Raw genomic sequence first — 24,922 nt, 5'->3', positions numbered from 1 at the left:
TGTGCATTGTCAGTTACCTATTGCTACACAAAAAATTACCTCTAAAATGAGAAGATTAAAACCACAGAGTTTTATCTCCCAGTTCCCGTAGGTCAGGAATTCGGGCTCTGCCAAACTGGGTCCTCTACTCAGGGTCTTTCATGAGTCTGCAATCCAGGTGTCAGCTGGGGCTGCAGTCTCATCAGAAGGCTCAGTGAAGAGGAGATTCACTTCCAGCTTCCCCAGGTGGCTGCTGGTAGAGTTTCATTCCCAATGGGCAGCTGGCCTGGGGACCCCAGGTCTCCCCTGGTTCCTGCCCTCAGTTCCTTACTGGCCATGTCTCTTCACAGGGCAGCACACAGCATGGCATCTGGCTTCCCCCAGAGCCAGCGAGAGAGAGTATGCATCCAAGACAGATGCCATGGTCTATTTCAACCTAACCACGGAAAAGACAATGCATCATGTTTTTTTGTTTTGTTTTGTTTTGTTTTGTTTTTTACTGTATTGTTTGTTATAAGTGAGTAAGTCCAACCACCCTTACAGGAGGGAATTGCATGACATCGGGAGGCAGGAATCACCCACTGGGGGTCTGTTGGCAGCTTCCTGCCACATTCATGATCATCGGTGGCTGCCGGCCTCACAAAAAGAGACCACCAGACATCATGAGCCCCCTGGTAGAAATGCATGCCCCACTGATGAAATGGGCTTGCCAAAAACCCAAAACTCTCACCTGAATCTAGTGAAGTATCTGGAGCTGACTAGCAGCTGACAGGAGATTGGCAGGCATGCGAACTCCAGCCATGCAGGCTGCAAAGTCCAGTCTGCAGGAAGCTGCACAGGGCAAGAGACCCAGGAGGGGAATGGAGAGACGGAGGAGGAAGCTGCCAACTAAGAGTCCAACAGGTATGTCGGCCAGGCGACTTCGTGGACCTCGTGTGCATCCTGTGGAGCCACTGCTGTCGAGGTTGGGACCACGAGCCCAACGGAAGGTCACCCTCAGGCCTGTATTCACGATTGCAATAGTGCAGGCAAGAGGCAAACAGAAGGAAAACGGTGCCGGCCCCTCCGTTTTTTGCCCCCTGGATGACATCAGGCAGATGGGGAGATGATCTCACTGTCAAGGAGGCGAAACAGAAGCTCAAACCAAAGGATCTGGCCTGGGGAACCATGGAGGAGGCTGAGAGTGGAAAGTGCTGTCTGCGGCAGGAGGGCTGCTTCTCCTGTGGGGCCGGCTGGCAACGTCTGCGGTTGGGCCTGAATGATCACACGGGGGATTCTGGCCTGGAGCCAGACTCCTCAGATCTAATTCAACCAAATAAGCTATTTTAAAAAATGTATAAGGTGGGAATTGAGCCTCATCTCCCTTCCCTGCTGCAAACCTCCACTGTGGTAGCCTCTGTCGAATGACGTCTACCTTACTGTTCTCTAAAAATCTGTAGAAGAAGTAGGGAAAATGTAAAAGTTAACTCCTGTGTGTTGCAATTAAGGAAGGGTTCATTTTTTGGCTAGATGTGATAATGGTTATTGTGGTCATGTGTTTTTAAAAAGTCCTTATCTTTTATTCACGTGACATTTTTTGTAGACAGAAGGATATGATGTCAGGCACTTATCTGAAACCATTTTGAGCCCATACACGGAGTGTGGTGAAGCAACATCAGTTGTGACTTGGCTCTTGCCACAGGTGGGATGATGGGCACAAGGGGTTATTATACTTCTGCTTACTTCAGTCTGTTTGAACATTTCCTAAATAAAAGGTCAAAACCAAAGATGACCAAACACCCCGCTGCTAGTCCGTAGAAAGTGTGGGAGTGTGCTGTGGCCTCTTCTCCTTTAACTCCACGGCAGCGAGGTGAAGACGGGGCTTCCTCACTGGCCCTGACATAAATGATCCCTAAGCACCACGGGCAGAGGAAACAGACAGAGAAGGGACTCATGGGCCTACGTGAGCCTTAGAGAGGACTCGGCAAGGGGCTCTTGGGCACCATCTGAGCAGGAAGGCAGCGTGCTGGGGCCTCGTGAGCCCCGGGGAGACTGCACTTGGGCTCGCAGGGCCTGGTGTGGTGCTGCAACACAGCTTCTCCTTTGCCTGTCCACGTGTATGTATACACACACACACCCCAGCACATGCATATACATATACACACACATGTAAACATACACACATGCACATATACAATACACATGCACACACACAGAAACAGGCACATCACACAAGCACTGCATACACACATGCGCACATGCATATAAACACACATAGATACACATACAAATACACACATAAACATACACACAAGCACACATACATATATGCACACATGTATACATATATACATAGACATCTATACACATACACATATACAGATACTACATATACATACATACACACACGCACACACACATGCATATATATGCACACATACATACATATATACACATACATATACGTCTATACACATACACAGAGATACTACATACACATACATACATAGACATACACATACACACATATGCATATATATGCACACATATATACACATACAACATACACACATGCACATGTGCACATACACACACACATACACACATTCTGATAAGCTACATCGCTGGAGGGGCCTCTGAGTGGAGGGATAGGACTGTCAGCCCACATAAGCCCAAGCCAGGGGCATGGCGGTGCCATGTCAACCGCGCCTACCTGGTCCCTCCCTACAGGAACTCACACAGAGATGGACACTGGCCAGGAAGTGCCCACGCTGGGTTATGAGCCCCCTTCCACATGGGCAAGGGGAGAACTGGGAGAGCAGAGGCCTCCTCGGGACCAGGGGCAGGCTTGTTCCATCGGCTCACGTGCACGCCAGTCTTTGTACCCTCAGCACCAAACCCATGCTGCACAGGTGAGGAAACCAAGGCCTGGGGGCCAGGGGTTGGCTCAAGTCCCTGGGAAGTCTGAAGGGAGGAGAACTGGAATGGTGATGGTGAGGGTGAGAGTTAAGGTGAGATCTGGCATTGGCTGAAGAGTTGTTTGGATCAGAGGGTGCATTTGGATTAGGGTTAGGATTTGAGTTAGGGTTAGGATTAGGGCTAGAGGTAGAATTAGGGTGAGGACTAGAGTCAGGGTTAGGGTTAGAGCCAGGCTGTGGTCAACACAAGGCTTAGGGTTAGGCTTAGAGTTCAGGTTAGGGTTTGAGACAGGTGATGGTCAACATGAGGCTTACAGTTAGGGTTAGGGTTGGAGTTGGAGTTAGGGTTAGGGTTTTGGTTAGGGTTAGAGTTACAGTTAGGCTTAGAGTTAGGGTTGGAGTTAGGTTTAGGGTTCAGGTCCATAGATTCATGGTTAGGATTAGGGTTAGGGACCACATGAGGCATTGTTAATTAGGTTTAGGGTTTGGGGTAGTGTTAGGGTTGGAGTTGGAGTTAGTGTTACGGTTAGGGTTAGGGTTTGGGTTAGGGGTAAGGTTGGTTTGAGTCAGGGTTAGTGTTTTGGTTAGGGTTTGTATTCGGGTTCAGGTTAGAGTTGGGTTGAGTTAGGGTTAGGGTTAGAGTTTCGGTTAGGGTTTGGGTTTGTGTTAAGGTTTGGGTCCACATGAGGTTTAGGTTATGGTTAGCATTAGGGTTGGGGTCCACATTATTTACAGATTATTATGGCTCATTATGGTTTACTTGGTGGTCCGTCCTTTAACCACCTCCTAAGATTCTTCACTCCTTGTCCAGGGCCTCTTTTACACACCTGCACTCAAATGCACACCCTCTGACACTCCCCTCTTCACCCTCACAGTGCCAGGTAGGTGTTCCCGTGTCCTGATGTCCTCTCCGCTCATCCCCCATCTTGAAGGCCTGGTCAGTGTCTCTTGTCTCCACTCCTCCTCCTTCTGGGTGGCCTGCTGTGCCCTCTGTCCCCGCACTTCACCTTCTCCTGTTCGGCGTATCTTCTAGAGTTCATGTTTACTGAGCATCCCAGCTGGGCCCTAAGCTATCAGGCTCTGCCCCATCCTCATCTGGGGTTACTGAAGGTCTGCACAGCTCATGTTACAGTTGAGGTTGGAGTTCCAGGAATTGCCACGGATGAGGCTGATTGCTCAGCTTCTGTGGTTGTGCAGAGCCTCTGCTGTCTGCAGCTGAGGCTGGGTTATGTCCGTGCCCCTGGGAGGTTGGGGATAGTGTCTCTGTGAGCGCAGCTCCCACAGCAGGACTCTGGAGAACCATCACCAGGAGGCCTTGCACGCTGGGATGTGGAGCCCACCCATGGCCACGGGTCTTACCCACACTCTGACCTCCCCAGATCCGCCCTTCCCCTTCTTCCTCTAGAGAAGGCTGGATTTGATCAGCTGCTTGCCTCCTCCTGAGGCCCCGCTGGCTGCCAAGCCCTGTTGAAGAACCGTGTGCTGGCTCAGGCCAGTCTTGCAAATTCCTCTGAAAGAGAAGTTCCCACTCACAGAGTCCATTTCCTCACAACCCCTCAAGGTCCACCTGCTAAAATTTGGATCCCACCATGGTCAGCCCACCAGAACCTCTCACTGAGGAGGTGAGAGCCCTTTGGTCTCCCATGTCCCTAGAGCCCAGAGTACAGCTGACAGGCAGCACCTCCACGCATCCACCAGCAGCTTTTGGCCAAGTCAATGAGTCCCTAGTCTTTTTTTCTTTTTTTTTTTTGAGACGAGTTTCGCTCTGTCACCCAGGTTGCAGTGCAGTGGCGCAATCTCCGCTCACTTCAAGCTCCACCTTCCGGGTTTACACCAGTCTCCTGCCTCGGCCTCCCGAGTAGCTGGGACTACAGGTGCCTGCCACCAAACCCGGCTAATTTTTTGTACTTTTAGTAGAGATAGGGTTTCACAGTGTTATCCAGGATGGTCTCGATCTCCTGACCTCAAGATCTGCCCACCTCGGCCTCCCAGTACCTAGTCCTTTTTAAAAATTGTTTTAATAAGATGTTGAGTAGATCTAAAAGAACACTAATTCACCCACCATGAAGGTGAAGGAACAGAACTTAAGATGATCTTTGAGGCCCCCTTGCACCCTGCCCTGAATCACCCTTATGTCAATGCCCCAGAAGTAACCACAAAGCCACTTCCTCGTGTGGCCTCCATGACACACACTTCCTTGTTTTATTCCTTCTCTGGCCTCTCCTTTCATCTCTACTGTCCTGCATTTGGGTCCTTAAAATGTTGGGGCTCCTCAGGGTTTGGTCCTGGACTCTTCTTGTCCCATCACACATTCTGCAACCACAGACTACTGTGTTCCCATTCATTCAATAATCACCCCTCTGCCCTTTATCCCTAGAGCCAGCTCTAGCCCTGGCCACTGCCCTGAGCTCAGGACCTTGTAAGGCAATGCCTACCAGGTATCTCCTCTTGGATGCCTCAGAAGCACTTTGAACGCAACTAGTCCAAAACTGACCACATCATCCAGCCCTTTCATCACTCCCCAAACTAATCTTCCTTCAAAGTTCTCCATCTCAGAGAGCGGTTCCTCTTGTTACCCAGGCCAGATATGTCAGTGTCATTTTGGAATCTTTCTCCCCCTCATCCCTCCTACATCCAATCAATCATGAATAAGTTAAATATGCATATCATAAACCCTATTGCAACTAACGAAATAATAAAACAAGGAAGTATAATAGTCAATAGAAGAGAGAAGTGAAATACAAAATAGTTAACTAATCTAAAAGAAGGCAGAAAAAGAGGAGGGAAAATGGGTACAAAGAACAGAGGAGATGAATAGGAAACAAATAGCAGATGGTAGGTTCAAACCCAACCATATCAACCATTACATTAAATGTGACTGAGATAAACAATCCAGTTAAAAGACAAAGATTATTGGCCAGGCACGGTGTCTCATGACTGTAATCCCAGAACTTTGTGAGGCTCAGGTTGGTGGATCATTTGAGGTCAGGAGTTAGAGACCAGCCTAACCAACACACGGAAATCCTCGTCTCTACTGAAAATACAAAAACAAACAAACAAACAAAAAAACAGCTGGGTGTGGTGGCACACACCTGTAATCCCAGCTACTCAGGAGGCTGAGGCATGAGAATCACTTGAACCTGGGAAGTGGAGGTTGCAGTGAGCAGAGATCATGCCACTGCACACTAGCCTGGGTGACACAGTGAGACTCCATCTCAAAAAAAAAAAAAAAAAAAAAAGACCGAGCACGGTGGCTCATGCCTGTAACCCCAGCACTTTGGGTGGCCAAGATGGGTAGATCATGAGGTCAGGAGATCGAGACCATCCTGGCTAATACAGTGAAACCCTGTCTCTACTAAAAATAAAAAATAAAAATAAAAAAATTAGCCGGGCATGGCGGCGGGCGCCTGTAGTCTCAGCTACTCAGAAGGCTGAGGTAGGAGAATGGTTTGAGTCCAGGAGGCGGAGCCTGCAGTGAGCCAAGATCATGCCACTGCACTCCAGCCTGGGCAACAGAGCAAGACTCCATCTCATAAAGATAAAAAAAAAAAAAAAGACCAAGTTTATCAAACTGGATTTTAAAAAGCAAGAAGTGGCTGGGCATGGTAACTCATACCTGTAATCCCGGTGCTTTGGGAGGATAAGGCAGGAGGATTGCTTGAGGCCAGGAGTGTGAAACCAGCCTGGGCAACATAGCGAGACTTCATCTCTACAAAAAGTTAAAAACGGCCGGTCAGGGTGGCTCACGCCTGTAATCCCAGCACTTTGGGAGGCCGAGGCAGGCGGATCACGAGGTGAGGAGATCGAGACTATCCTGGCTAACACGGCGAAACTCCGTCTCTACTAAAAACACAAAAAATCAAATTAGCTGAGTGTGGTGGCAGGTGCCTGCAGTCCCAGCTACTCGGGAGGCTGAGGCAGGAGAATGGCGTGAACCCAGGAGGCAGAGCTTGCAGTGAGCCAAGATCACGCCACTGCACTCCAGCCTGGGTGACAGAGCAAGACTCCGTCTCAAAGAAAAAAAGTTAAAAACTAGGCTGGGTGCAATGGCTCAGCCTGTAATCTCAGCGCTTTGGGAGGCCGAGGTGTGTGGATCACTTGAGGTCAGGAGTTTGAGACCAGCCTGGCCAGCATGGTGAAACCCTGCCTCTACTAAAAATACAAAAATTAACCAGTTGTTGTGGCACACGCCTATAATCCCAGCTACTGCCTGTAGTCCAGCTACTTGGGAGGCTGAGGCAGGAGAATCACTTGAACCAGGGAGGCGGAGGTTGCAGTGAGCCGAGATCATGCCACTGCACTCCAGCCTGGGTGACAGAGCAAGACTCTGTCTCAAAAACAGAAAAAAAAATGTTAAAAACTTAGCCACGTGTGCTGCCACATGCCTGTAGTCCTAGCTACTCAGGAGGCTGAGATAGGAGGATCGCTTGAATCCAGGAGTTTGAGGCTGCAGTGAGCCCTGATGGTACCACTGTATTCCAGGCTGAGCGACAAAAGAAGACTCTGCGTCTTAGGGGGGGGGAAAAAAAGCAAGAAGTGACAATACGCTGTCTGCCTGATATAATATATACTTTAAATATAAAGAAAAGTTAAAAGTAAAAGAATGAAAACAATGGAAAAGAATGGAAAAATTTATAAAACGCAAGCATTAATTATAAGAAAGCAGGAATAGAAATATTAACATCAAAGTAGACTTTAGTACAGGCAATATTCCAACATACAAAAAGGGACATTTCATGGCTGGGCGCGGTGGCTCATGCCTGTAATTCCAGCACTTTGGGAGGGTGAGGTGGGCAGATCATGAGGTCAGGAGCCTGGCCAAGATGATGAAACCCTGTCTCTACTAAAAATATAAAAATTAGCTGGGCGCAGTGGTGGGCACCTGTAATCCCAGCTACTCAGGAGGCTGAGGCAGGAGAATCACTTGAACCCAAGAGGCGGAGGTTGCAGTAAGCCGAGACTGTGCCACTGCACTCTAGCCTGGGTGACAGAGCAAGACTCCACTTCAAAAAAAAAAAAAGGATATTTCATATGAAAAAAGGGTCAATTCATCAAAAATATCTAACAATTCTAAATGTATATATACCTAATTACAAAGAATCCAAAAAATGAAGCAAACTAAGAGAACTGAAAGGATAAATAGACAAATTCATGATTGTGATCGGTTATTATGACGCCCTCATCTCAGTAACTCACAGAATAAGTAAACCAACAATTAGTAAGAATATGACAGCCTTGAGCAACACCAATCATCTTATCCAAACTGATGTTTAATAGAACACTATGCCCAACGACAGAATATATATTCTTTTCAAGTGCACATTGAACATTTTCCAAAATAGGCCATACGCTAGGCCATAAATTAAGCCTCCATAAAATTAAAAAGATTTAAGTTATACAGAATACGTTCTCTAACAACAACAGAGCTTAATTAGAAATCAATAGCAACAAGGTATAAGACACCTAAAGAATGCTCAAATATTTGAAAATTAAACAACACATTTATAAATAACTCAGGGATCAAATAAGTAATCAAGGAGACGTAAGAAAATATTTTGAACTAAATGATTATAAAAATGTAACTTACCAATATTTGTGAGATACAGTTAATGTCACGCTTAGAGGAAAATCTGTAGCTCTAAGTGCTCATGTTAGGAAAGAAGAAAGGTCTAAAATCATTGATCTAAGATTCCACTTTGAGAATCTGGAAAACACCACCACCAACAACAAATGAAACCCAAGTAAGTAGAAGAAATAAGAAAGAGTGAAAATTTGATGTGCTAGGGGAAAAGAAAACAAAGAAAATCAATAAAATGGAGATTGGTTACTTGAAAAGATAAAAAAATTGATAAAGTTCTGGCGAGACTGATCAAAGAAAAAAAATCCACAAATCACTAGTATCAGGAATAAAAGACAAGACAACCCTTCAGATCCTACAGACATCAGAATAATAATACAAGAATATTATTAAGAACTTGATGAAATTAGACTTGACCATTTCGATGAAAGGGAAACATTTACTGAAAGTTACAACTTGCCAAAATTTACACACGAAAAGTAAAATTTAACTAGCTTATGTCTATTAAAGTTGTTGAATTCATAATTTGAAGCCTTTCTACAAAGAAAATACCTCCCCCAGATGGTGTTACTGATGAATTCCATCAAACACTTAAGAATAAAATAATACCAATCTTAACCACATCAGAAAAAAGGAGAAGCACTTGCCAGCTCATTTACTAAGTCAAGTTTTACCCCTGTACCAAAACTGGACAAAGATATTACAGGAAAAGAAAACTACAGGCCAATATCATGCAAAAACATAGACATAAAATCTCTAATAAAATATTAGCAAATCAAATCCAGCAATATATAAAACAAATAATACATCATGAAAAAAGCATGCAAGAAATGAAAGGTTTATATTAGCATTAGAACATCAATTAATAGAATAAATGATAAAATGTATATAGTTATTTCAATAGATGCAGAAAATATTTGACAAAATGCAACATCCATGAATGATAGAAACTCTCGGCAAACTAGAAATAGAAGGAAACTTCCTCAACGTGATAAAGATACAGATAAACTACAGGAAACTTCCAGCTGGGAAACGGTAAAAGACCAAACTTTCTCACCATACTCAGAAACAAAGGAAGTGACTCTCACGCTTCTATTAAAAACGGTATTGGAGGTCCTAGCCAGTGAAAATAAGGCAAGGGAAAAAATGCAGATAGAAGACGAAGAAGTAAAACTACCTATTGTCACATGTGACATAATCATGCATGTAGAACCTTCAGCTTGGCACAGTGGCTTAGGCCTATAATCCCAACATTTGGGGAGGCTGAAGTGAGAAGATCGCTTGAAGATAGGAGATCAAGACCAGCCTGAGCAACATAGCAAGACCCAATCTCAACAAAACATATAAAAATTAGCCGGGCATGATGGTGCACACCTGTAGTCCTAGCTATTTTGGAAGCTGAGGTGGGAAGATCACTTGAGACCAGGAGTTTGAGGCTACAGTGAGCTAAGATTGCATCACTGTACTCCAGCCTGGGCAACAGAGTGAGCCCCTGTCTCAATTAAAAAAAAAAAAAGAAGAAGAAGAAAGAAGAAAGAAGAGGAGGAGGAGGAGCAGGAGGATAAAGAAGAAAAAGAAAATCCTAAGGCAGAAGAAAAAGAAGAGGGGGAAGGCAGAGGATTGGGAGAAAAAGAAACTCCCAAGGCATTTACCAGAAAAGAACAAAAGAAGGAAAAACACTATGAATAAATGCATTATCAAGGTTACAGGATACAAGATTAATATACCAAAAAAATGCATTTCTGTATACTAGCAAAAAACAATTGGAAAATAAAACTAAAAATACAATACCATTTACAAGCATTGGAAAACAAAGTACCTAGGCACAAGTGGAAAACGTGTATGCTTAAAGTTACAAAATATTGCTGGGAGAAATTAAAGAAGATCTAAATAAATGGAGAGGGTTCAGCATAGTGGCTGAAGCCTATAATCCCAGCACTCTGGGAGGCCAAGGTGGGTGAATTGTTGGAGTCCAGGAGTTCGAGACTAGCCCGGGCAACATAGCGAAACTATGTTTCTGCTAAAAAACAAAAATGCAAAAAATTAGCCAGGTGTGGTGATGTGTGCTTGTAGTCCCAGCTACTCAGGAGGCTAAGGTGGGAGAATCACCTGAGCCCAGGAGGTTGAGGCTGCAGTGAGCTGAAATCCTGCCATTGGACTCCAGCCTGGACAAACAGAGTGAGATCCTGTCTCAAAAAAATATATAAATTAAAAAAAATTAAAAATATATAAATGGATGGGTATACTATGTTCATGGATTGAAATATGTCAGTTCTCCTAATATTGATCTATGTGATCAATCCAATCAAGCATCAAGCATCATGCCCTATTGGTTTTGCTTCCTGGGTATTCTCTTGGTGTCCATCACCTCCCACCTAACCCAGGACACCACCTTAATGTCTGCAACAACCTTTTAGTTGGTCCTCTACTTCCAATTCATCCTCAAGACCAGCCAGAGAAAGATTTCAAATGTATGTATGTCAGGTTCTGCTTTAAACTGTGTAGTGGCTCCCCATTGCCCATGAGATAAGACTCAGGCTCCTTAAACAACACTCAAGGCCCCTGCTTACATCTCCAGCCTCAGCTATTGCCATATTCTCCAAGCCCACTCCCCGCACTGCAGGCACAGAGAGCTTCTTTCCATTCCCTAAGGGTGCCCAGCCCCTTTCCTGCCCTTGGCTGACCCTCAGCTGGTCAAGGAATACCCCCCTGCCATTCTCACCTGTTTTTCTATGAACCCTCTGTCTGAGTCAATGGATTACCTTTGTGCAGACGGTCCTCCCTAATGGATCATGAATGCCATGGGGGCAGGGGTGAAGGACGTCACGGCCACATCCACAGCTATCAGCAGTGTGCCTGCCACTCCACACATGTGCTTAGGAGGCATCAGGATGGAGGGACAGTGGGCAGAAAGATGGTGGAAAGTGATGTGTCCACGCTTTTGATGTCCTCATAGGGCGTGGAGGAGGAGCGATGAGCCCATGTCAGCTGCAACACACAGACAGGCACGCAATGCCACAGTGCCCAATGTCACACCCATCCAGCCCCCAGCCCAAGCCTGGCTGCTCCTCCCCTGGCAGATTCATACAGGGACTGGGTGTCCCAGGCAGCTAAGGTGGGCCAGCCTGAGCCTTGACCTGGGTGAGGGACACTGCACATGCTCCTGACGAAACCTACTAAACCTGGTGTATGTTCCCTGGGACCCCTGAGTGAGTGTTGTGGTCCCAGCACAGACCTGAGGCAGTGCTGTCTATGTGAACACTGCATGTTCCCTGGGAGCCCTGAGAGAGTCTTGTGGTCCCAGCCCAGAGCTGAGGCAGTGCTGTCTGTGTGGACACTGGCTCTGCCTGCTGGGGATTAGGGAGGAATGGCCAGGGTTTGGAGGTAGCACTAATCAGACAGCCTACAGGCTATGGTCAGAGCCCTGCAGCCATGGTCTGAGCTCCCCAGGATGCTATGGAGAGCCAAGAGCTCCTGAGAGTCCCAGGCCAGCCTGCCCGCCAAAGCCCTTGCTCCAAAGCAGAAAAGACCCTTCCCCGGGTGAAGCAGCACGTCCAGGGCTTCATGTTGGGATCCAAAGGCCCCAAATCATCCCCAGGAATAAAATGATTCTTCCATTAGTTTCAAAAGGCAGCAAAACTAGCTTAAGTATGGCAAAAATTAGGTGAAAACAAACAAAAAACAGCAAAACCAAATGAGGCCTCCCAAGGGACAGCGAGCAAGGCACGACCATGAAGAAAGCATAAGACCAGAGTTCAGGTCTGAACACCTTGGCCCCAGCCTGGCCGGCCGCATCCTGCATCCTGCCCAGGCAGCCCTGCCCCAGCCAGCCCTCTCCCCGAGTACTGCTCTCAGGGCACAGGATCTCCACACTCACCCCAGAAGCTCTGCTGCCCCCAAGGCTGGTCCAAGCCTGGAGGACTGTGAGAGAGATGGCGGAATCAGGACTGGGTAGGACACAGCTCCCGCCAACGAGTCACCAACTGCTGTGCCTGGAGCTGGAAGTGACGACAGCAAGGAACCCAGGCAGGTGGTGTGGGGCAAAGTCCACGGGAAAGGCCAGGAAGGAGGTGCTCTCACAGGACACACCCAGTCCTGCCCATCCGGATCTGCCAGGGCCACCCTTTGTCCCTTCCCGCCATGGTGGGGAGACGGTCTTCAGCCCACATGCCCCGCTCTGCAGGTCCACAGTACAGCCAGGGACCCCACAGCCCCGGACCCCATAGAAAGGCCAGGTCCTGCCTTCGAGCATTCCTGAGAGTTCTGGGTGCCCTGCCAGGGCTGGCACTGGGGAGACACGATTTTACTTTTCAGGGCAGTTGTTTGCTAGGACGCAGGCCACTGGGAACTCAGCACTTGTGTAAGAGACAGGCCCTTCTGTGGATGACCCGTGTACGTTCCCGAAATTCACATACTGAAGTCCTCATCCCCAAAGTGAGGAATGAGAAGGTGGGGACCTCTGGTAGGTGATGAGGTCATGAAGGCAGAGGTGTCACGAACGGGATGAGGGCCCATATAAAATGGGCCCCAGGGAGTTCCCTTGCCCTTCCACCACGTCAGGACACAGGCAGAAGGCGCTGTCTCTGGACCAGGAAGCAGGCCCTCACCAGGGACCAGGTCTGCCAGTGCCTCGATCTTGGACGTGCAGTCTCTAGAATGGAGAGCAATGCATTACCATTGTTTATGAGCTGCCCAGGCTATGGTGCTTTGTTATAGGAGCCCAAAGGAACTCAAAGAGGGGCCCCGCCAAGGAACTCAGGCAGGTGCAACGCCAGAAGAGCCAGGAAAGCTTAACGGGCTGAGGAAACTCTTCGGCTTTCTCTATTTTTATGTAAACCAACAGCCTTGCAGCAAAACAAGTGGTCAATAGGAAACCGAGTGAGTGCTTGGCAGACAGCCAAGAGAGGCCAGAGAGGGCAGGAGTGCTGGGCAGGGGCTCCCAGCTCCAGAGCACCCCTAGAGGCCCCTAGGTGAAACAGGCAGGGGAGCCTCACCGGGATCCAGGAGCAGGCATGCTGGTGCCGATGACAAGCTTGCTGATGGTCCAGGCAGAGCTATCGGCTCTGAGGCTGACAGGGGACTGAGAGTTTCTAGGTGGCCTCCACCCCATAAGCAGAGCTGTGCAAGGAGCCCATCCAGGCCGGCAGCAGCCACTGCAGAGTCCACCCCAGCAGATGCTGAGAGAGAAATGTCACTGGGTGGCCTGTGGCCCCTGGCCCAGAAAGCAGGAAAAGCCCCACAGCGCCCCACCCCTGCTTGCCTCCCTTCCCTCCTGACACCCCAGGAGTCTCCCCCAAGCTGCCAGGCCAAGGGTGTGTCTCCCTGCAGGTGTTCCCAGGGTTATGGTGCACACGGCCACTGCTGAGAGGGTGCAGCCAGCAATGAGTAAATCCGCTGGCTGGCAGGTGTGAGCCGGGGCGGGAGCCCCAAGGGAAGGCCCATGGCTGGGCTGTGGGCAGTGTTCTTGGGGACAGCCTTGTCCAGGGATGCCATGGGGTAGCCTGCCTGGGGAGGCCAAGCCAGGCAGGGCACAAAGGCCAGGCGTTTCAGCCAGGTGGGGGCACCCTGGCTACCGACACTCCAGGCTTCTCCCTCACCAACCTCACCTCCTCCACCTTCCCTCCGAAATACCTTGCACCCAAATTCTATGTCTGTCTCTGCTTCTGGAGAATCCAACCCCCACTGGAGAAGAGAGTCACTGATTTGGGATTTGGAACTGCGTCACTCACAGCCCATGGGAAATGAGGACCCATCACTGGTCAGGGGAGATAGCTGGCACCTGGCACAAAGTGGTCTTCCTGTCCAGTCCAGTTGTGACTCTGGTTCCAGTGTCCAGTGGGAAAGTTGAGGAAGGGGGTGTGCTGGGGGGCCCAGCTGCTGTTTGATGAATGCACAGACACGAGGGGGCTCCAAGGAGGAAGCAAATAAGGCACAGGTGGCTGAAGCCTCACTGAGGTGCCCGGCTGGAGTTCAGAGAAGCTGGGTGGGGGCGCAGCACCCCAGCTCCTGACCAAAACCTAGCCAAGGCCAAGGCCCCATCTGGAGAACCCAGGACCCCGGACAGGGAGGAGGCCGTGTGTGGCGCCGGAAGGTTTCATTCTCTAGCCTCTCAGGAAGCTTCTGAGCCTGCAGAGAGACGTGGCCCACCCCTCGCTCCTCCCCCGTCAGGCCCTGGCCCCCTTGGGTGCTAGGGCTCCGATCGAGTGACGTGTCAGCAACATCCAGTGACCAGGGAGTGGGCTGCAGGTCCAGCCAGCTCGGGGCACGGGAGGGGGCTGCAGGCCCGGCCAGTTCGGGGCACAGAAGGGGGCTGCAGGCCCGGCCAGCTGGGGACAGGAGGCAGGAGCACTGGCAGGACTGGGTGCTGAGGTACCTGATGGGAAAGCTGAGACCTAATGACAATGTCCAGAGACACAGGGTTTGACAGCCTGGCAAGGCCCCTGGAGGTGGGGCAAACCCGGAGATTCCCAGCAGCACAAGCCACACTTCCACTTTTGCTGGGCAGGGTGGAGACGTCACAACCGCTGTGGCTGGCGGAGGGTGGGCGTAGACGTGTGTGTTGTGGGAGCTGCCAAGCACTGGTTCCCTGGGAAAACCAAGGTCACGCCGCTCACTTGTGCCATGCTGGTTAACGGGGAGTGGCAGCTGTGCCGCAGGAGGCTGGCAGGAGTGGCAGCGGTGCCACAGGAAGCTGGTGGCAGGAACCACCATCACAGGGTTTGGCTCGCCAGGGGCAGAGGGCATCAGACCTCTACACAGCAGAGGCCAGGAGACAATCATGAACACAGTGGAAGGGCGCCAAGGGGCCTGACTGCAGGGCTTATAGGATGACAACAGAGCAAGGCAGGGGCCGCCAGCGAGAGCAGCGCTCAGGTGGAGCCAGCAGAGGGATCCAAGAGGACTGAGGGTGGTCACTCCACTGAAGAGCCCCAGTTGGGCCCACACTGCCCGAGTTGGTTTTCGGCCCAGGTATCTGTTGACTGAAGAGGTGGCCAGGCCTGCAAGATGAAGGACACTCCCCCATCGGCAAGTGTGCATGACAAGGACTTCCCCAGGGACTATGTGCACCGAGGAGAGAATGTCCAGACATCTGGGAGCCACTGAGCACACAGGCCAAGCTGATGCTGGTCCCCAAGAGTCACCAGGGCTCCATCACAGTGGGACACATGACAGGCAGTTAATAATGGAGTCCTGCCCTGGACCAGCTCACATGGCCCCCACAGGGCCTACAGACCCACCCGGGGCCACGTCCTGGTCTCTGAGCCTGTGACAGATTGACACCTGGGGAGTGACCGACATCTTTGTTGCACCTTTGGGGTAGAGATGGCCGTGGGAAGGCCAAGAGGGACACTAGAAGACCAAGACTGCCCCCTCCTGCCCGGGTCCCAGAGCAGCCATGTCATGTAGAGAGAGGGTGGTGGCCCTGCTGTCTCTCCATTTGGTTCAGTGTGGCCCTGTGGGGTGGGATTCCTGGAGGGCCACCTGGCAAGTGCACACACGGCTGAGGGGCGGCCCAGTGCAACAGGCCCTGGAGGCCCAAGTACCAGGGTTGGCCATCAACTGGACGAATATGCCATAGAAGATCAGAAACTGCTCACATTCCTATGGAATTTGTATGGAATGGACAAAGGCATTTGCCATTTTTCCTGGGGCCTCTGCCATAATATACGACAGACAGACCAGCTGGCCGGACGCCCTGAAAGCACCGCACTGATCCACGACCTTGACGACAGGATGCTGATGGAGTCAGAGCAGGAGGCAACCAGGGATGAACACCACCAGGCCGGGGCCTGCTGCACCGGAAATGTTCAGGTTGGCTGGGGGTTAGAGGCTTGCCAGGCATTCCCTCCAATCGCATCTGGCACCTCCCATCAGAAGGAAGCACAGGGCCTCAGGGGTCTCTGCAGGCTCCAGAGAGAGCCTTTTCCACACCCCGGAACATGGTTCCAGCGGGTAGACCAGACGGCCAAGGCAGCCAGGTCGAGTGGAGCCAGCCCGCACCGGAGAGATGACGGGCACCAACCACGGCCCCTAGAGTCACAGAACGCTGTGCTTTCCAGGCCTCCTCTCAGGCGATGGCCCGGATGCGGGAAGCAGGTCCTGGCTGTGGACTTTGGGAAGAGCTGCTCAGCTGGAGGGTGTGGCCGCCACCGTCAGGGCCTGCCTCAGGGATAGTGGCTCCTGAGGGCCTGGGGGGCAGGGATGCTCACCATAAGGGCCTGGCCGGCCCAGGTGGGGTTTGCTCCAGAACTCTTCCCTGGGTCCCCACCACAGTCTATCCTGACATGGACACAACCCCTGCAACTGTCTTCCCTTCATAGGCACTGTCCCTGAGAAATACCTCGACCCCACCTGTCCCACCTCAACCTGCACCATCGGGCACCCTGCACAGAACCTGCCTGCCCACAAACCCAGGGATCTAGGGCAGCTCTGACCCAGCTCGAGCCTCTGGCTTGGGCACTGTCCTGCAGGGTATTTCTTTGGTGACTAGCCCCTCACTGTTTGCCCCAAGTTCCTGCACCCTAATAGGCAGAACCACTGGCTTCACCCGAAGTCAGCACATAAGCCAGTGGATAAGGGAGATCTGTGGCAGGCTCTGCACACAGGGAGACAGAGCCCAATCCTGCTGCTCAGGAATCCGTGTCTGAAGATGCTGAGAACCCAGCTGCCACAGCCACTGCTGCTGTGGGCCACTGAACCAGCAAGCAGAGGGGCTAAGAGGGCAGGGGCCAGGGCCAGGGCAGCTTCCTATGAGTGAGTGGGGAGGGTGACTTGGTATGGCCAGGGTATGGAGAGGGGAACAGCGGCACAGGTCCCAGTGGGAACACAGACACCAGGACTCCAGAGATGGTCGTGATCGGGCAGCAAGGCCCAAATCAGGCTCACTGGGTGCTATGGTTTGGAGTTGTGTCCCTGCCCAAATGTCATGTCGAATTATATATAATCCCCAGTGTTGCAGGGGCCTGGTGGGAGATGACTGGATCATGGGGGCAAACATCCCCCTTGCTGTTTTCGTGACAGTGAGTTCTCCTGAGATCTGGTTGTTTAAAAGTGCACAGCACCTCCCCTTCGCTCTCTTCCTCCTCCAGACACCTGCAGACTGCCTGCTTCCCCTTCGCCATGATTCTAAGTTTCCTAAGGCCTCCCCAGTCATGCTTCCTGTACAGTCTTTGGAACTGAGGCAATTAAACCTCTTTTCTTTGTAAATTACCAGTCTCAGAGAGTTGTTTATAGCAATGTGAAAAAGGACCAACACACGGGGTCTCCCCAGGCACAAAGGGACTCAGGAAGCGAATGGAATTTAAAAGGGATCAGTGGTGGGGCTGGTGGCTCATTGCTGCAATCTTAGTGCTTTGGGAGGCCAAGGCAGGAGGATCGCTCAGGCCAGCCTAGGCAGCCATATATCAAGACCCCTAAGTATTCAAGAATTCAAAAGCTAACCAGGCTTGGCAGCGCACCTGCTTTCCTAGCCAGCTGGGAGGCTGAAGAGGGAGGATTGCTGAGCCCAGGAGGTTGAGGCTGCAGTGAGCTATGATCACGCCACTGCACTCCAGCCTGAGCAACAGAGCAACACCCTGCCTCTAAAACAAAAGGGCTTAGTGACAGCCCTCCCCAGCCATGTCTGGAACTGACTTCTGCACCGTTCAGTGACACTATAGCTATCATTGCAGCATTTGGTGTGAGGGATGAAGGAGAGAGGCCTGGAGAAATAAGTAATCCTAGGACACTGCGCAGGTGAACTCCGGCTGAAGGCAGAGGAGCCGTCCAGATCCAAGGCTCCCTGTCCACACAAACCTGGGGTGCCTCCCTCTGCAGCAGCTCCCATTCTAACACCCATTTCTGAGACGTCCTTCTTCACCACAGCCTTAGCAGTGCCTTCGCTGGCCCTCCCCACCCCATCAGTCCCCTAAGGCCAAGGCTTGACCTGCCCTGGCCAGCCTCAACCTCAGCCCTCAGCGCCCTGGCCTGGGGCATGCCTTGTGCCCGCCTCTCCAAACTTCTCCCCTCCTCCCCACTTACCATCTCATCCTGCAACCTGCCCTGCCTGGGTTGGCTCTGCCCACCTCGCCAGGCCCCCAGCCCCTCCAAAGGCCATCTTCATCCTCACCACCTCGGCAGGCCCCCAGCCCTCCCCACAGCCTGCTCAGCAAGAGCGGGCACAGCCTGGAGCTACTTGGAGCAAGACGGATCTGCAAATCCTCAGCGTTCATGTTTATTTATAAAGTTACATCCTAAAAGTGATGCAAACAATAAATAGGTATAAAGAAGATCTGCTGCCCTACCCTGTGGGTGTGAGGCTTCCGTGTGGAGTCAGCAGAGGAGGATCTGGGAGGGATCCTGGGAAGCTCTGGGATCCTGGGGTCTCTGCTGTCTCAGAGGCGCGACAGAAGCCGCCAAGCTTCCCGCCCTTCCTCTGCAGCACCTGCTTGCCCCCAGGGCTGAGTCTCTCATGATGGAGGCTTCCCGTGGACCCTTAGGCAGCAGCCCCCTGGCAGGGCTGGGAGGCAGGCCAAGAGTCAGGACCAGCCCTCACAGTGCAAGGCTGGCCGGCCCAGTTGCTGGGAACCTGTCAGGCCCTTGAGTTCCAGTCACCTGAGCTGGCATAGGGAGCCACCCTGTTAGGTTTTCATCACTGCCATGACGGAGACCTGCAAGGACAGATGGGGGGCCCAGGTAGTGGTGGCACTCGCCCCTTCTCACATCCCACCCCGAGTGCAGCCAGGGAATGGGACGCAGCCTCAGCTTCCCCTTTCCTTCAAAGCACCGCCCGGGGCTCTCACAGGAAGAGTCAAGGGCACCTCACGTCCCAGGCAGAAGCCACCTGCCTGAGGTTGCAGGTAGACCCTAGGCCACCAGGCAGCCCCAGGCAGGTGAGCCGAGCTGGCGGAGCTGCATACACACCTCCTGAAGGACCTGGCCCAGCATCTCCTGGCTGTGAATGGATGGCCTGTGGAGAGACGCCAGGTTACCGTTCCCAGACCTTGTCACACGAGGGGCTGCATGCTCCTGGCCCACCGCCCACCAGACTCTCCTCCCAGGCTCACACCAGCAAGGAAGGGTCCCCAGGCAGGCAGGACAGCCCTGGTCCGCCAGGATAGGTAGAAGCTTGAGGGTGAGGGGTGGGCAGGAGAGACGTGGGGGGACGGGTGTGCACTAAGACTCCAGGACCTCAGCCTCCAGCTGGCCACCCCCAAGTCCCAGAGCCCCACCTGTCAATCCTGGTTGCGATGGTCACAGTGAAGGCCCCCTCTGTGTCTGGCAGGTAGGTGGAGGGCACGACCCTGTAGGTGCCTGGAGGCAGGAGGCAGAGCCGGCTCACCTCCTGGGCATAGCGATGCGGCACGCAGCTCAGCAGCGGCTCCTGCAGCAGCAGTGGGGGCGCGTCCTGGCTCCTGCCACCCTCTGGGACCTGGGGGAAGCGTGGGCTCAGACTGAGGGAGCCAGCCTTGGGGTAGGGGATGCAGCCCAGGGCCATCTGCTTGGATGCCCTCTTGAGTTACACACAGCCCCTTCTCCAAGGAGGGGCTGCCAGGCCTGGACACTGGACTCGCCTCCTCACCAAGGCCTGGCAGCCCTTGCCAGAAGGTGCCGGCAGTGGGGCCCCGGCCTGGAGGCCCATCGCATCATCAGGGGCTTTAACACCTGTGGCTGCCCAGCCCGCCCCAAGGGCTCCCACTGGCCCTGGCATGTGTTTTCCTCAGAGCTCTAGGAGACCTGAGCCGGCAGCCCAGGGCAAACAGCAAGGCTCCAACGGTCCCCAGGCAGCACACTGTGAACCGAGGGTCGCAGTGCCTTCCTCATCAGGGCCCCTGCATTCCAGGGGACACATGTCTGCAGAGAATGAACCTCGGGACACAATTGTTCTGAGTCAGGGTAAGTAGAGAAGGGGCCATAGGTTGAGCCCAGTGACTGTGGACTTCCTCACACCCGAGAGGCTGCTATGGCCAGCCAGCCTGGGCCTCCCCTCCTCTCACTCCTGAGTCCATTGGCCTCCTGCGTCCCTAAGCCAGGGCTCGACCCACCTCCGCCAGTCTCAACCTCGGCCTCCTGTCCCCTCCAAACTTCTCCCCTCCTCCCCACTCACCACCCCCTCCAGAAACCTGCCCTGCCTGGGTCAGCCCTGCCCACCTCCCAGGCCCCCGGCCCTTCCAGAAGCCATCTTCAGCCTCGCCTCTGTGAGGATGGAGACAGGACAGGGCCCGTGCGGGTTCCAGGAAGCGCCTCAAAGGGCAGGGGGAGCCGGGCCTGTGTGCCCAAGTGACTGAGCCCAGAGCCCTCTGTTGAGACAGTGGAGGCCAAGATGCAAATTCTCTGTGAGCCCCTTCTACTCTCCCTCCCTCCCTGGGGCAAGGAGCTTGCCTGGAAGATATGGAAGCCGATGGGGTGGAACTCGGTGTCACTGGGCCGGCAGTGCTGATGCAGAGTGATGCGGACGCAGCGGGGGCCAGGGCCCTCGGGGACCGAGAAGGGGAAGCAGGGGTTGGTGGGGTACGAGGCAAAGTTCCTGCTGCCCCCCGCCGTCTGGCCGGCTCTCCAGGAGCCCCGCAGCTGCACGGTCCCCCACTCCCCCGCAGGCAGGGCTGCTCCGGGGCTGGCGTTCTTGGCCACTGCCCTGATGGCGCTGCCAAGAAGACAAACATGGGAGGGCGCTGGCAGCAGGTTCCCGGCAGCCTCAGTCCCCACATGGATACCTGCCAACCACAGAGGGGAAGTGCCCAAATCCTGCCTCGGAAGGGCCTGTGGTCCTCCAGAGGCTGTGGCTCGGAGAGCCAGCAGCACTGCACGGTTCCTCTCACCTAAGGGAGACTCGCCCGGTAGAGAAGACTCGGAGCAGGAACTCCCCTGGTGCGTCCTTCAGGAAGGTGCTGGGGACAGCCAGGTAGTAGCCCGGTGAGAGCTCGCAACGCAGGTGGACCTCCCGGTCGTATGCGTGGCACGCAGTGCCAGCCACGGGGGGCATGGAAAGGACCCTGGGCAGATTGACCCGCCGCTTCTCCACCTGTGAGCACAGGCAGGAGGCTCAGTGCAGAGGAGAGGCCGGCGTCAGGTGCCCTGGCCTTGGCCTCCCTGCTCCAAGCACAACGGCCTCCGGAGTTAACAGACGAAAGCGCAAGGCCTGTCAGCACCCTCCACCCTCTCTCAGGGGCCAGCTAGAGATGCCCACCAATCCTGGGCTTCATTTGGCCCTGGGGCCAGTATCTGTCCCAGACACAAGCCTGCAAGTCCTCCCTTGTAGCTGGGCCCACAGAGGCACCGTGGCCCAGGCAACCTGGGGCTGCTGGACAGTGGGCCTTCCAGCAACTTCTTTTGCAAGAGGAAAGGAACACCATGTGGGCCACATCCATGAAGGAACAGGGAACAGTGTAGTGCCAAGTGTCACACCCTGTCAAGACACACAAGATGACAATCCAGCCCCTAAGCAAGTAGCTGGCATATTCTCGACCCACACTCAGGCCCTTTGCTTCCAGGTGCCCCCATCTGTTCTTCCAGGAAACAGCATATTTTGTGAACCAGTGGTTGGGCCTGGGACTGCCTGGGCCTCAGAGCAATCCCATGAGATCCATGTCAGGACCCTGTCTTGCAGGGGGAGAGACAGGGAGGCAGGGAGAGGATGTGTGCCAGGTCACACAGCAAGCTGCAGAGCTGAGACTGGCCCTGACAGGTCCTCAGCCGTTGGCTCTACCTCCTTGCCTCAGAAAGGCACAGCGCTGCCAGGAGTCCCCAGGCCCAAGCCCCTCCTGCGGGTCCTGCCCTGGCTGCAGACTCTGTTGCTTTCCTTTGGCCAATGAGGCACACGGCAAAGCAGAAAGACGCCTAGACCTGCAGTCTCAGGTCAGAGCCAGGTCTGGGGGCACCAGCAGATGTCAACCCCGTGCGACAATACAAGGATGGGGGAGACTGTTGGGGCCAGTGGCAGAGTCACACGTGTCCCGGCAGAGCCAGTCCTAGGACTAAGACCTCCATTGGCCTCCACACCACCTGCCCAACCGAGCGTGAGCCAGGCGGGGCTGAGTTACCTTCCAGAGGTGCAGGCCCACAGCCTGGTAGTGCTTGCCCGGGATGCTCGCTGGGCTCCACGAAGTATGACTGTCACCCACCAGTGCCCGGGCCCGGCCTGCCCAGTCCACTGCACGCAGCCTTGATCTCTGCAGGACGGCAATGTACACCTCACTCGGTTCTGAGACCCGCAGCCAGAATTTGGGGTTGCTGGGAAAGCCGCTGTTGTTCCGGCAGCCTCCTGCTGACTGCCCCTTGACCCAGGCCCCAGGCAGCGCCCGAGTGTGGCAGAGCAGCTTCTCTAGTGAGAAAACACCATGCATCAGCTGTGGGACATGGCTCCTCACTGGCCTCCTGCCGTGGTGGCCTCATGAACCCTGGCAGCGTCTAAGCAGCAGCTACGGCCACAGACAAAGCCAGCCCCTCCCACGAGCCCACTCTCCTCCCGGCTCCTGGGACAGAATCATCTCTCCACACTTGAAAGCAGCAAACCAGGAATGGGCAGGGGGAACCTGGGCACCTGCCCAGCCTCCTCACTTGGGCAGGCAGAGCACATGCCCAGCACGGCCTCTCGGGGCACTACCTGTGTAGAGGCTCTGCAGGTGGCCGGCCTCCGTGATTGGGTAGCCAATGGTGACCTCGTCAAACTCCCTGAGGAACTCTTCCTCCTCCACCCAGAACTCCCCTTCCTGGAGCTGGGACAGGAGCTCAGACGTTACCGCTGCATCTACCTGGCTCCACCCTTCACCCCTGGAAGAAACCTCATCTCAGCAGAAGCCCCTCCTGAGAACTGGTGGCGTCAGCTGGCCGGCAGACTGGGGGGAAACCTGGAGGGGACCCAGAGAGCCCTGAGTTCCTGCCAGCGCCCCCGCGCCCCAGCTCTGCGGCCCCTCCCACACCGGAAGCAGCTCTGCAGCACAGGGCCTTCCCGGCAGCGGCCACCCATGGGAGCCTCTTTTCCCAGAGGAGCTTCACGTCTCTGGACGTGTCTTCCCAGGACTGCTGCCTGAGCCCGTGATGATGTCTGCCCTATTGAAACCCCAGGTCCAAGGGCCACCTTGGTCCCAGGCCTCAAAAGGATTGTCTGGAGCCAAGACAAGCATGGTGTCACAAGAGCAGGGGCTCAGGGGCCTTGGTGGAGATAGCCAAGTATGGTCCTGACAGCTGAAGGTGACCAGGACACAGGCCAGATTGGTACTGGGCCCCCCTCCCGACAGCAGCATGGGCCAGGCCCCAGCACTCACCCCTCTCTCCAGAGCCCCTGCCAGCACCGCCGGCCCCAGGGGTTCTGGATCCGCAGCAGCAGGATGCTCTGGCCCGCCTGATCCTGCAGCTCCCGCAGGTCCGAGACAATGAAGGCATGGAACTCCCCCAGCTCCCGAGCACCTGCGTGAGGAATGGCTCGGGCACGGGCATGAAGGGTACCATGGAGTCCCAAACTGACAAGGACACACGGGCCTCTGTCTCCTCTGGAGATGCTCCAGCCCACCCGACTACGGCTACATGGGAGACCCCAGATCCCCATGGACCACGGGAGCTCCTTTCTTAGCAGCTGTGGCCCGTCAGCTCAGGAGCATCTCCAGGAGCAAGCACACGGGACCTGACTTGGCTGCCATTCGGGTCCGGTGCTGGGTAAGTCATCCCCTTCTCTAGGCCTCAGTCATCGCCCGTACCCATCAGTGCACGACGCCTGGCACAGCACCAGTTCTCAAACATAACGCACAGATGCATCTGCAACTGCCAAGAACCTAGAGTGTTTCTCTTGGCAAAGCCTGCTGGAGGTGGGACATTCACATAGTGCCTTGGCTAGAAGCCCACTGGAGGCAGGGAGGCCCAGGGGGGCAACAGCTCCACCTGGCCAGAGACCTTGAGACAGACGGGCATAGAAAAGAAAGAGCCAAACAGAGAGGGGCACTGCATCTGTGGCGGGGCAATGGTCTAGAGAGAAGGGTCTCCTGGAAGGACTTCAGTCTCACCCATGCTGCAGCCCCTTGCCACCTCAGCAGGCTCCAATGCACCTCTAGTCAGTGCCAGCTGCCATCTCTCTCTGCCTGGGGGCTTTCTCTAAAGTCTGAAGTGCTAGGACTTAGCCCTATCCCACCCTAGAGCAGCCCAAAACCAACAGCTCCCTGAGCTGATGCCCACAAGACCAGGGCCCTCGCTCCCAGGTGGGAGGCTCTGAGGCCAGCGTCCTTCCTGGCAACCCCGCGGGGCTGGTGGGGAGTGCACGCCCTCCAGGTTCTCTGAACCTCTCAACGTGCTCCTGAACCCCATCTCAGGGTCTGCTTATGGGGGACCAGACCAAGGCCTATGACAATCTGTTGCAGTTTATTGTGATACTCATATTATTTAACCAATATTTTAAAAATAATCCTAAGTATGAAAAAAATTATAAAGATGTTCATTGATGTTATTTAGAATTATATAAAACCAGAAAGATCTTTTTTTTTTTTTTTTTTTTTTTTTTTGG

General features: G+C 53.5%; 1 protein-coding gene across 2 annotated transcripts in view; it reads right to left on the bottom strand.

Moving 5' to 3' along the window:
• Positions 1 to 18,641: 18,641 nt before the first annotated feature.
• The window catches only part of CAPN10 (calpain 10), a 13,917-nt gene continuing 7,636 nt past the window's right edge, over positions 18,642 to 24,922 (bottom strand). The window contains exons 5-12 of one of the 2 annotated variants that reach the window (XM_025405395.1): positions 23,697 to 23,838; positions 23,036 to 23,202; positions 22,473 to 22,753; positions 21,252 to 21,454; positions 20,815 to 21,076; positions 19,665 to 19,864; positions 19,357 to 19,402; positions 18,642 to 19,103 (exon numbers count right to left, since the gene is read on the bottom strand). In XM_025405395.1, coding sequence (XP_025261180.1) covers positions 19,074 to 19,103; positions 19,357 to 19,402; positions 19,665 to 19,864; positions 20,815 to 21,076; positions 21,252 to 21,454; positions 22,473 to 22,753; positions 23,036 to 23,202; positions 23,697 to 23,838 — 1,331 coding nt within the window. In that variant the 3' untranslated portion in view covers positions 18,642 to 19,073. The remainder of the gene's footprint in view (positions 19,104 to 19,356; positions 19,403 to 19,664; positions 19,865 to 20,814; positions 21,077 to 21,251; positions 21,455 to 22,472; positions 22,754 to 23,035; positions 23,203 to 23,696; positions 23,839 to 24,922) is intronic. The other variant, XM_025405396.1, reaches the window with a different exon arrangement.

This window comes from Theropithecus gelada, chromosome 12 (genome assembly GCF_003255815.1).
Source record: "Theropithecus gelada isolate Dixy chromosome 12, Tgel_1.0, whole genome shotgun sequence".
In the NCBI taxonomy this organism is placed as follows: domain Eukaryota; kingdom Metazoa; phylum Chordata; class Mammalia; order Primates; family Cercopithecidae; genus Theropithecus; species Theropithecus gelada.
This window is presented reverse-complemented; position numbering and strand designations above follow the sequence as displayed.